We start from the raw sequence: 12676 nt of genomic DNA, 5'->3' as shown, positions 1-12676 counted from the left end.
GATGTAGATGCTGCATTGGTCCTTACAGCTTTAATATAGTGGTCTTGTTTTTGAAAAATGGAGTCAAGTACAGTTTAAAGGTTGGTTGAAAAAACCCAGACTCCTGTCACATTAAACCACCTTCATATAAGTATACCAGAATTTCAGTAGGCCTTACAGTTAGATTTGCAGGCGAGTCAGACCAACACAGCAAGCACCCAAGGCATCTATTCATGAAAGATTAGCATCCCGATTGTTTAGCTTTGAAACAAACTGAAACATGCCATCTTCCTTATGACCATTCTGAAGAAAGCTGAGAAACATTAGTCTGGTTTTTTAAGCTTAAAAAACACTTATGTGGAATACACAGATTTAGTATAACCAGATGTACAACAGAGATAGGTTGTCCGCTCCAATGTTTTTACTGGGCATTAACTGGATGAATGAGGTAGACTTTCCATTCTTAAAATACATTTCTAGGGGAAACATTAATGTAAGTGAACCTAACCCCCGTATACATTCCCCAAAATCCAAAAACAAATACATCAACCTACAGAAGCCACCACTATTGTTGCAGCCTGAACGCACTGAAGTTATTTCTGCACTTGTGTGGTTTTTGCACTACACTAACCATGGCATGAACTTTAACTCCAAGAGAAACCATAGGTTCTAATACTTTTTAATGGTAATGTTTCCAATAGGGCCTTTGTTACACAATGCAGAACATATTACTCAACTGGCAAATCCTTACCAGCTTCTGGGTCAGTCCTGGTGGAGCCCACTCATAAGTTATCGTGTCAAACGTTGGATCTTTCCGAGACACAATAGGATTAGTGATGATCATGCGGTTCCTTTTGTAGATGCGAACACCATCGCCACCTTTCACCCGGGCAGTGAGCGTAGAATACTTTGAGTCAGACAACAAGCGGCCAATTTTCCGATCATCTTCTGCATCAGAGCTCAAGCTGTGATCCTCCTGGCTACATTTGCATGACTTGCATATTTTCCTGTGTGGGACAAGTGAGATCAATCATCCTTTTGATATAAGCTGGACCTTGGTAGGCATGTGCTCTTTTGAAGGCTCAGTGCTGAACTTTAAAGTTACTAAAGGTTAAATACTAAAACTGGATCGCGACAGAAGACAAAAAGGGCTTTGTGATGCAAACTATATTTGGGAAGGCAGCAGGATATGCCTTAAAGGAATCTGCAGTGGTATGGAATACAAAAAACTGTAAATGCCTTACTGTTGTCCCTGGTGAGAGCAGCAGCAGCCGCCACTGATCAACTGTGCCTTCTCACCCGCTGTTACTGAACAGCTAGTTTCCATGAATTTATAAGGGACACTCAAAGAGATTATCAATTTCATGGCAGTACCACACAGTTTCCGTTACTGAAATTTATACTTCATTGCAAGTGTTTTTGTAGTCATAATTGTAACCAAAAAATAGGAAGATTATAAATCCATACTGCTATTTCTTGGTAGTCAAAAATATATAGTTTTAAAAGCAAAGGGCCAAACTCATTTTTAGTATAATAGCAATGATTAATTTTGATTCCCAATTCTTCTCTGTAGTTGGCAAGTCGATTTAAAACAAGAAGTAGCTGAACTTTGAAGGCTGAGATTTTCATGCAGCTTAGGTGTGGAAATCAGGAACCCACAGTTGTATAATGTGATGTTACATACCACATTCTGTAAATCTGTAATAGTACTTAAGTAATACAGAGATTCCATATGTACAACAAATATGGAACTGTGCAGTACTTAAATACATAATTATAAAAGCAAATTAGAAAACAATACAGAACTCACTGACCAAACACAACGGAGTGTTAAGTTCTAAAATCTTGAAAAGGGTTGTGTATTTTACAAGCATGATATAGACTCTTAAATCATAATTCTTGTTCATCTGCTAGACAGAAGTTGCCCTCTAATTTGTAGTCATTGTTTCTTTTTGATTTGCAACCAAACACTTTGGCATTCTTCAGGATAAGAGGAGGGATACAGATGTTCAGTAGTTAACATCTGTGCTGCTCAAGCTGTCCTCAAAACAGAAGTGTGTTATTGGTAGATCTCTTGGTTAGATGATTTTCTTAGAAAAATACTGAAAATGGGATATCTAGAAACACAAGATATTTCTGATACTAGACATCCTGTTGAGATAAACCTCAGTTCAGCCAAAAATAGGCTTAGGAGAACCATTGCTAAGGTAGATATTTTAACCTGTTGATGAGCATGGTGAGGGACATTAACATCCTGTGAAACCAAAGGTTTTTATTTTCACTTTCCCCAGCCATGTCTGTCACTTTTGTCCTTGATAGCAGTGAGTCAGTGTGTAGAATATTTACTATGGACATTTGGCATTATCCTGTTGGCTCATGCCTCACATTTTGAAAGTGAGCAAGGACAGACAGCATGGGTTTTGTTTAAAAAGCATTTTTCAAATCGTTGTACACTGGGTTCCAAGCCTGTGTAACACACACACACACACACGGGATTTGCATTACAGTACATAAGCCCATATGCAGTACATCAGGTGGCTCAAGTCTAAACAGAGTATAATTACTTTGGCACTAAGCCCCATTCCTGCTGTGCCATTGAATAGCATCAAGTACATGTCTGCTATTTTGCAGCTGGCTGATGACAAAGAAAAAACAGTAGCACAAAGAGAGCCACCATCATTTAGTATTATTACTTTCCCCCCCAAAGTTATGTCAAAGCATAAGTGAATATTCAGTTTCATTTACTAAATTCTCAGAATTACACAAACTGCAATAGGCTGAAATGTAGGGTTTACAGCCTGTTCTAATCCCTGCCAAGAAATTCTATTACACAGCACAATTTAAAAAAAAATATTTTAAGACAAAAAAAAAAAAAAAAGAACTGGTGGAAGAGAGCTGCAAACTCGTTTTGACTTCATTTGAACCTGCACTTACACTGTGGGTTCTAGAGTTTGACTAGTTCAGACACTGCTACTTCACAACCCTTAGCCCCTTGACCCAGCTTTTCCCTATGGGAGGGATATTTGAGTTTGTAAATTGCCTGGCTTACTGGTGGTGGATCATACAGCTGCAGTTTCATCAAGGGCACACAGAGCAGATGGACAGAACTGCTAAAATGGCACTGATCCAACATATACCCCCACTGGCATTACTGCTGTATTTAAGTGCCTCCCAGTATTTGAGATAGAAACTCCTCTCCTGCTTCCCAGCCTGTAAAAGTAATAGCTTGATTAGTTATCAGGATTTTATTTTTGCATGAGAGTTTCATATTCAGTTCGGACTGCTGCAAGACCTGAGCTGGTTATCTTTGCAGGAGCAAGGCGCATAGTCTGTGCTCCTGTGAAAACGGTCTCCCACACTCATGGGTGAAGTTGGTTGAAAAATAGGAATTTGTTTCCTTTGTTGGAAGATTTCAGGTTTAAGTTTTCTGCATGTTTTCCCCTCTCCTTTTTCTAGTCGCATTAGATGTACAGTTTGGATCTAAGGTGCTTAAGTCAAGTGAACTGAAAGATGTTTACTCTATCCAAAGAGGAGTATATTTTAATTCATTTTACAACATATGACAAATGCTCTCAGATTTAGGTGAGTGTGTATAGATTACTGTATGTACCAAGTGCATTATTGTTTCTCCTTGTTGTGATACACTGGGACCCTCTAGCATGAGGGTTGCTAGAGAAACGGAAAGAAATGGTTAACATATGCCGAGGTGCAATCCAGATTAATACATTCTGGAGGTCCAAAATAATCCTCACAGCACAGTAGGTCACCTGCAATGTGTTGGCAGAGCATTTGGTGCAGTTTGGGAGATCTAGATACAAAAAGTTAGCCTGCTAAACATCTATTTTCCTTTGTTGTGCAGGTCTCTACCCAACCAGTATATTCTTACAGATTTTATATTCCAACCCATTCTATTAACAGCAAGTAATCACATCACAGCTGTTTCTTGGCTCCAAAGAAGCCATAACATAACTAAGTGAAGCTGAAGATGTGTTTTTATTTGTATGAGATGATGTATCACTAGTATGCGTTCAGCTTCTCTGTCACCTTCATCCAAGTATCACCTTAAAAAAGGTCCTAGGTTAGAGCCACATCTGCACATTAGAGATGTGGAATGGAGCAGTGTGTTTACTTTTTAAAGTCACACTATAGAAAAGTGCCTATTAAAGGGAAAAGTCAGTTCCCCACAACGAAGATAGATCATTTAATTGAAAAAATGCACTCTTTAGCTTTGGATCGGGTTAATTCATTTTTGTTCTACACAGACAATCACCTCCCAGTGCTGCTCCGGAGGGCTACCTTGGCAAGAGTGGCTTAGACCCTTTTTTAATCCTCCCTTGATCATGGTCCCCCACAACTAACTGCAATCTCAAGGGTGATTTAAGTTGTGCCAGCTGCCCATGACCTCAAGAGGGCATTCTAGCATATGGAGTTAGCCAAGTCACAGGGCTGTCGAGATCATGCCCCTCCACCCCCAATATCAGCAGGTGTGAGTACAGCAGCACCAGAGTCTAGACCTGATGAACAAATGTGAATCTTTTCCTCAGAAAATGCTTGCTACGACAAGATTTTCTTTTAACATTTTCCATGTAGATTTCAGGGTTTCAAGGAAAAGAGCCTGAAAGGCTTGACAGTTTAAAAATTTGGATTGCTCCCTGTGATAGAGGGGAACAGTTCATAATATTTTGTATGAAGAATGTGTGTTCCTCAATTTCCCCTACATGCTGCATGGTTAACTAGGCAGGGGGGAAAGGTTTATTCCCTAGACCTAGATGTGACCGACCCCTTGCTGTCGGTGGCCTGGGTCCAGACAATTGCCTGGCCATTTGGTACCTAACAACTAATGACCAGAGGGACCCACCCTCTGCAGCATGCCAGACAGGTCTGACCAGCTGGAGAACAAAGGGCCAGGTGATGATGTTTTCCCAGGAACAAGAACAAATGTTTAAGGAAGAGCCCTTCGGGATTGTTAAGTGTGGGGCTGCTGGAAGGAGGAGATGCTTCTGGACTGGGACTACAGAGGGATTGGAGGAGGGCTCTGGGCTGATCCAGATGGACTTTTCTGTTCTCTACATTAAACAGAAAGACTTTCTATGCCATTTTCCAGACATCTAACAAACCCTTCTGTTTTTACCAAGCTGGCTGTGCCACTCCAGAGTCAGGGGTGCATTGCTCCCTTTGGTTGTACAAGTCTCCCCTAAGTGTTCAGTTCAGGTGCACTCACTGAGGGGGAGCTCACGGAGCGAAGCAGGTGTGCTGATGGCTCCAAAGTTCAGTCCCAGGAGGTGGTAAAATCAAGGGACTTACCCCGGTGAGAATGCGACCCGAACAGGCTCAACACACTAAAGGGGTCCTCCCCAGGGACTGTTCCAAAGCACCAGACTTGTGGATCTGAGACACTCCCGTTCCCAACCCTTTTCTTGCTTTCTTGGTGGCGGGGGAAGGGGGAGAGGAGACATTTTGACTAGTACTGTGAATATAGTTAAAGAAATACAGAGTAAAGAAGTGACTATGCAATTCTGACAGATGGCACAAGATGAAGTGTTTTCTGGATAGAATGAAATGGTAGTGTAAGCAGGGGAATAGTCCCGCTATTGTGGGGAACTTTCCTGGCTTCTGCACTACCCCAGTGAAGTGGGCTAGCGAAAGGATCCGAGTCCTTGCTCCCACTTCCTTTACCCAGTGGCCTCCCTGTCCTTGAAGACTCCCCTTTCACTCTCCTGTCTGGCAGAATCCTCATACTCCAACAAGGCTGGGCCCAGGATTCCTGGGGGGCTCAACCCCCAACCCTGCTGTGGTCACCTAGGACAGGGGCTAGGGTGTCCCCACTCCGGGGTACTCTCTCTGCCCTGGGCACTTCTCTGACCCACTGACCATTACATACAAGTTAAAGTTATTTAATCAACAATTAATTTTAAAAAAAGAATAAGGAAAAATGGGAAAGGTTACAGGAAACACATCACCCCACTCTGTGGCAGGGAACATCACAAACAGTGTCTCTGGAATGCTAGGGCAGTTCACAGTCTGTTCCTTGTAAGTCCCAGGCCGCCTTCTCCAGCCCTGGCAGTGCTGCAGGAATGCTGTGGGCTGGACACTTGCTCTGGTGGTGGCCACACGCTCTCAGGCTCTAAGTGGTAGGACCCTTCTTCCAAGTGTCGCCCCCGCCCAGTCGGGGTTACGATCCAAGCCTGGCCCACAGAGCCTCTTGGCTGAGGTGTCTCCTTGTGCTGGGCCCGCTGCCCAGGGTCCCCCTCGCTCTTCCCAGCTGCTCACCACACCCAGCTCCGGACTGCCCCAGCCGCAGCCCCACCACTCTGTCTCTGCTGCTCTGCGTCCAGCTCCCTGGGCTGCTTCTTTGGCCCCTCTGCCTCTGGTTGCTACAGCTCTGCTCCCAGGAAAAGGTCTGCTCTGCAGGCTGCTTCTGTGACTCTGCTCCTAGCACGGACCTGCTTCCTGGGCTGCATTTCTGGGCCCTCTGGCTCTGGTTGCTGCAGCAGCTCTCCTCCCAGGGCAAGTCTGCTCTCTCTGGGCTGTGCCTTTGGCTTTGGGGCTGTAGCTCTGCTCTCAGGACAGGGACTGCTCTCTCCAGATCTAGCACAGCTCTGCACCCCAGCTCAGCTCGGACCCCTGCTTTCTCCTTAGCTCGGCCCCACTCTGTGTGACCCAGGCAATTCCGGCTCACATGGAGGACAGGACCTCCCTGGCCTCCTGACTCCCTGATTAGCCTGCCCGCCCTGTCATTCAGGCTGACCTGGAGCATTGGCCTCTCCCCATTGTCAGTCTCAGAGTCCTGATTCCCCATCAACCCTTCCCCCTTTTTAGTACTGGGAGCTAGCAACTAGAACACCCCCACTGAATGTTAGTAAGGGGGCAACAGTCCCCTTACAGTAGCTAAACACACTGGGCCACTGATAGTTTACACAGGCTGGCTGAAGAGAGGAGTCCAGTCCTGAATAATTTTTATTCTGAATTTGTATCATTTAAATTGTGCAAAAAGGTTACTTTGTTGTACACAGCTACAATGGAACTGAGCTGAGGAGTTTTTAAAGCAGGACATCGTTGCCCTGGGATCACTCGTGCATCCTGCTGAAATTGCCTCCTGCCTCCCAATTGAAGTAGGAGCAAGTGTCATGAACACAAAAAATGAAACTGGTTTTTCTGATGGAAACATACTCTAACCATTATTATTGTAGGCATACTGGGATAAACACCAGACACTATTAGCCTGGCTGCTGTACATGAGAATTTTGAAAAGCTGAAGAACATTGAGAAGCAAATGAAGTGTGTGGTGGGGGGAAAGGGGAGGCAGGAGGATGGGGTCAGGAAGAATCTAGGAGTACTTCTGCAATGAAGTGTTGATACCATTTGGATTCCTTCAGTAAAACCTAATGGTACTGATTCTGGTCTAAGAAAGAAGGACACAAGGCTGTTCTTTGGCTTAGGATCAAGGTGGGGAAAACTATTACAGATTTCTGTGGGATGGCAGTGTAGAAGGGATATTTTTGTCTGCTAGCTTGTATGATTTGGGCCATTCCTCATTCACTGAAGATCCAAGCGCCACTTCTGGTACAGGGTTCTGGCAGGAGGTAATCTTAGCAAAGACTCCCTTCCCTATCCACTCTGCCCCCCAGCTCATCTTGGAGCCTCTCCCCAAGCCTGGAGGTTCCCCAAGATCCCAGAGACTTTGTGCAAGTGCCCTGTGCCCAGGGGTGAAAGTATGTTAGAGGACTTACCGGTACGCTGGAGTCCTGAGCAGGGGGCGTGGCCCCAACCAGAAGAGGCGTGGCCTTAAACCCCCGAGCCCTTTAAATAACTGAGGAGCCCTAGGGGCTCCCGGCTGCCACCGCTACCCTGGGGCTCTGGGGTAGCAGCTGCCAGAGCCCCAAGCCCTTTAAATCCCCGCCTGAGCCCTGCTGCCCGAGCCCTGGGGTAGCGGCAGTGGCGGGGCTTTGGCGGGGATTTAAAGGGCCCCGGAGCTCCAGCCCCCGCTACCCTCCCAGGGCCCTTTAAATCCCGGCCTGAGCCCTGCTGCCTGAGCCCTGGGGTAGTGGTGACCGGGCTCCATCGGGGATTTAAAGGGCCCCGGTACTCCAGCCGCCGCTACCGCCCCGGCCCTTTAAATGCCCGCCGGAGCCCCACCACCGCTACCCCAGGGCTTTGGCAGCAGGGCTCCGGAGAGGATTTAAAGGGCCGGGGCGGTAGCGGTGGCTGGAGCTCCAGGGCCCTTTAAATCCCCGCCAGAGCCCCGCCACTGCTGCTACCCCAGGGCTCGGGCAGCAGGGCTCAGGCTGGGATTTAAAGGGCCCTGGAGCTCCAGCCGCCGCTACCGCCCCGGCCCTTTAAATCCCCTCCGGAGCCCCACCACCGCTACCCTAGGGCTTCCGCAGCAGGGCTCAAGCGGGGATTTAAAGGGCCCCGGGAGGGTAGCGGCGGCTGGAGCTCTAGGGCACTTTAAATCCCCGCCAGAGCCCTGCCACTGCCGCTACCCCAGGGCTCGGGCAGGGATTTAAAGGGCCCCGGGGCAGTAGTGGTCGCTGGAGCTCCGGGGCCCTTTAAATCCCTGCCACAGCCCCGCCGCTGCTACCCCAGGGCTTTAAATTGCCGTCTCTGAAAGCCAGTCCTGATATGGCGCACCGGCTCTTACCAGTACGCCGTACCAGGGCATACCGGCTTACTTTCACCTCTGCCTGTGCCTCATTACCACCAGGATTACAGTAAAACTCTGATCTCACCTAGGGCATCTGATTCCTACTGTGCTAGGCATTAGACAAGTTGGGTGAGAGACAGTTCCTGTCCTGAAGAACGTACAGGGTAAAGAGAAGACAAAGAGGTGGTGGAGTGGAGATATACCATCCTGGTAGAGTGAACAGGACAATAGTCTCCAAACAGCATGATAAATCCACAACTTTGCTTGTTTCTTTAATTTTTGGATGGGATTGCATAGGGAGGAGATTAGCTAAACAGATAGAGGGAGGAGGACTGGTTAAGGTGTAGAGACCGAGGGTTATGTCTACACTGCGCATGTAGCCTGGATGATTGGCACTCAGGTTAGCCTAACCCAGTATAAGCATTCATCAGAAAAGCCCTATATGCATTATGTCCTCACCGTTTCTGCACTTAATGTGTATGTGGGGCCATTTCCCATGATTCTTTGTGCTCAGATACTCAATGGATTCTTCAATCAATTCTGTCAATTGTGGAAGAATATACCTGTCTCAGAGAGAATTGTGGAGGACTATCAATATTCAAGTGACCTTTCCTATGTCCTCACTGCAAAATGGGCAGGTTCCAGTCTGAGATAACAGCTTCAATCCAGACCTCCAGACATGCAAGCAAACACAGGTTCAAAGCACAAAGAGACACATGCTTGAGGGTTATGTGCAGCATAGAAGGTTTAGACCAAAAAATAAATAAATCAAATCATGTAGGTGCATGAGCTAAGACTGCACTGTAGACATATCCTAAGGGCAGAACCTTCTAGCCCTCTAGTGGCCTCCCCAGCACTGAGCTTGCACAAACTCTGCACTTCCCTTCCTCCAACACAATCATTTATCAGTTTGCATCTACAGAGAGTCAGTGAAGCCTGAATATAGACAAAGCCCCAAGAGAGATTTTTTTTAAATAGCCCATCCAGCAGTAGATAAATTACCTCCAAGAATGTGGCTCAAAGCCTGTACACATCCCTCTGCATCGCAGACAAGGCACCCCTCTTCCTGATTGCTGCTGGCTTACAGACATCTGGAAAAGAGAAGAGTTTCAGGATTTTTCTTTATTTTATATATTATCTCTATCTCTTGGCCTTGAGTTCTTCCATTGTGCATGGCTTCTCAAGCATGTTGATTCCTTTACAACTGTGCCTTGTGCGGTTTGAGGTCTCCAGATCAATAAATCATTGGGCAACTGGGTACTCATGGTTAAGCAAGACTGCTGAAAAAGTTCTGGTCTTGAACATAGATGAAAAGGGATAAAGACCTCTTATTGACTATCTGGGTGCTAGCTTATAGTACCTCCACCATACATTATAAACCATTGAGACAACATTGGAATAAAACTTCTGGTGGCCAATAAGTTGGGCTCACCAGTCAGTACAACTGAACATTTCTTATCAAAGCAAAACTTCAGACATCTTCCCTTCTAGGCCACTTGTTTAATGGACATGTGATTAAAATGCAGCACGATCTAAACAGATGTTTAGAGACTGTGAATAAAGGAGCATGTTTTACATTTAGTTTTAGCACAGGATATTGAATTACCACTTACATTTTCCATTTAGGGGGCAGTTTGAGATACTTCTGTGAATGTGAGAAGAACAGATCTCAGACTGAGTCTTGTTGAGAGGTTATCAATGAGTTAAGTTTCACCAAACTTATCACACAACTTGTATACCATGTACAAATCAACTCAAGATTGTTGAGTGATAATGACTGAGCTCATTATCTTTTTACTTTAAAGATTAAGGGGTAATTTGAAATACCTAGGAGGGGAACACATGTAATAATGGGCTCTTCAATCTAGCAGAGAAAGATTGAATGTGATCTAATGGTGGAGTTGAGCTTAACAAATTCAGACTAGAAATAAGGCACAATTTTTTAAAACACAGTAATTAACCATTGGAACAATTTACCAAGAGTTGTGGTGGATTCTCCATCACTGACAACTTTAAAATGGAGATTGGATGGTTTTTGTAAGATCAGTTCTAGTAATAATTTGGGGAAAAGTTCCATGGCCTGTGCTACTCAGTAGGTCAGACTACAGGATCACAGTGCTCCTGTCTGGCTTTTGAGTCTATGAATTTGAGTTTCATGGGATGCAAACAGCTGAATTAGATAATCTTTAGCCTTAACCATGGGAAAAACTTCCAGGAAAAAATGTCTGGGTGAGAAGAATTATTTAGATATAGGGACAATTATTCAAATAGGTGGGAAATGTGAGGCCAGAGACACTACAGCAATTTAAATATATATGAATTGTAATGATCAGTGGTTGAAAACTAATACCCCTTTTAACACAAAGACTGGATTTTAAGAAAAATCCAATCCCTCATTTGGGCCCCCTCCTTGCATTTGCTTCTCCCATGTTGAGGATTCACCATTCTAGTTCAAAAGAAATTGCAAAGAAGTAACCACCCACTCTTCCCATTGCTTCCTCTAAAGACACAGATTTTAATTTATTAATGTTACCAAATGAAAGGCAAATTTTTATAATTATTATACATTCATATTCAGACAGAGCACCTTCTCTTAAAGCAACAGAAATGAATGGGAGCTATTCTCATTTCATGTAGTTCTAAGGGCTTGTCTCTGGGAAGCTATTCCTGATTATCTCTATGTGTAGACACTCTTATTCTAGAATCAGAGTGCTTTATTCTGGATTAGTTTAATCCAAAAATGGACTAAAATAGTTGATCCAAATTAATTCAGAATACAGCACTCTTATTCTGGAATAATGGAGTGTCCACACATGGAGATAATCAGAAATAGCTCCCCAGGGAAACAAGTTCTCAGCTTTCATTCACTTCTGTTGCTGAATAATAGAGAAAACACCCTTAAGCAGTGAAAGATTGAGATACACAGTGCTGCCTTACTACTAATGTTCATTTTATTGATATACAGTATACTCCTGTTTATCCAAAACCCTGTTATTCCAACCTCTGCATTATCAGAATCCCTTCTTCATCTCCCATGGGTATGTATACATTGCAATTAAAAACCCTCGGCTGGCCTATGACAGATGACCGACCCACAGGGCTTGGGCTAAAGGGGTTGTTTAATTGCAGTGTAGATATTGAGGCTTGGGCTGGAGCCTGAGCTCTAGGACCCGGTGAGATGAGAGGATCCCAGAATTTGGGCTGCAGCCTGAGCATCTACCCTGCAATTAAATAGCCCAGCTGCCCGAGTCCAGCTGGCAAAGACCAGCTGCAGGTGTCTAACGGCAATGTAGACATATCTTATGTGTCTTGTGCTGGGGAGCCAGAAGAGATGTGGATGAGGATGTTTGGATAACAGACTAGGGACCCCCAGACACAAGGGTAACAGGGGTGGCTACCTTGCTGCTGACTGGCTCCTGCCTTCAATTAGCTGAACAAAATCCATGCCCCCCCATGCTATTCAGATAGTCCGTAGTATACTGTAGAGACTTCCTTGGTCCCTATTCAGAAACTCAAGTTTCCATATCTCATGTTTTGCTTTGCAGATGGTTTCCATGGTGAAGGGGAAACATGGTGGGGAATAGATAAATGCCCAAGGGAGGAAAAGAAGAGGAAAAAGAAATAGTGTGATCATGCTCCACTTTAGGCTGTTCATTCACGACAGTTGACAGACTAAGTTTATACAGAGGAGTCCATGGCTGTGCAGGGAAGGCAGTGACAAAAAATGCTAGTCTCAAAATGGGAAGAAGGGGCAAATATGAGCTCATTTGTTGAGCAGAAGCAGCCAATAAGGTTTAAAAATACAACTTCTGTGTCTATCTTTGCACTGCAGGATTTATCAAACATGACTTTCTGAATTTAAAGAATGTGAAATGCATGACAGGAGCCAAGAATGAAGTAATTCTAAAGGAAAAATTATGGAGAAGTGATACTGTGGATTTCTGAATAGGGCTATAAACTTTCCCAGAATCCCATCTCTGATGGACAGTTCATCTGCACTGGCAACAAGTCTCTACAAAAAAAACAAAAACAAAATCAGTTTTGCCAACTGTT

General features: G+C 44.8%; 1 protein-coding gene across 2 annotated transcripts in view; it reads right to left on the bottom strand.

Moving 5' to 3' along the window:
* Positions 1-12676, bottom strand: part of LMCD1 (LIM and cysteine rich domains 1) — a 63499-nt gene that overhangs the window by 20432 nt on the left and 30391 nt on the right. For both annotated transcript variants that reach the window (XM_073351203.1, XM_073351202.1), the window contains exons 2-3: positions 9626-9714; positions 731-986 (exon numbers count right to left, since the gene is read on the bottom strand). In XM_073351203.1, the coding sequence (XP_073207304.1) occupies positions 731-986; positions 9626-9714 (345 nt within the window). The remainder of the gene's footprint in view (positions 1-730; positions 987-9625; positions 9715-12676) is intronic.

The sequence above is a fragment of the Lepidochelys kempii genome, chromosome 7 (assembly GCF_965140285.1).
Source record: "Lepidochelys kempii isolate rLepKem1 chromosome 7, rLepKem1.hap1, whole genome shotgun sequence".
NCBI lineage: Eukaryota > Metazoa > Chordata > Testudines > Cheloniidae > Lepidochelys > Lepidochelys kempii.
This window is presented reverse-complemented; position numbering and strand designations above follow the sequence as displayed.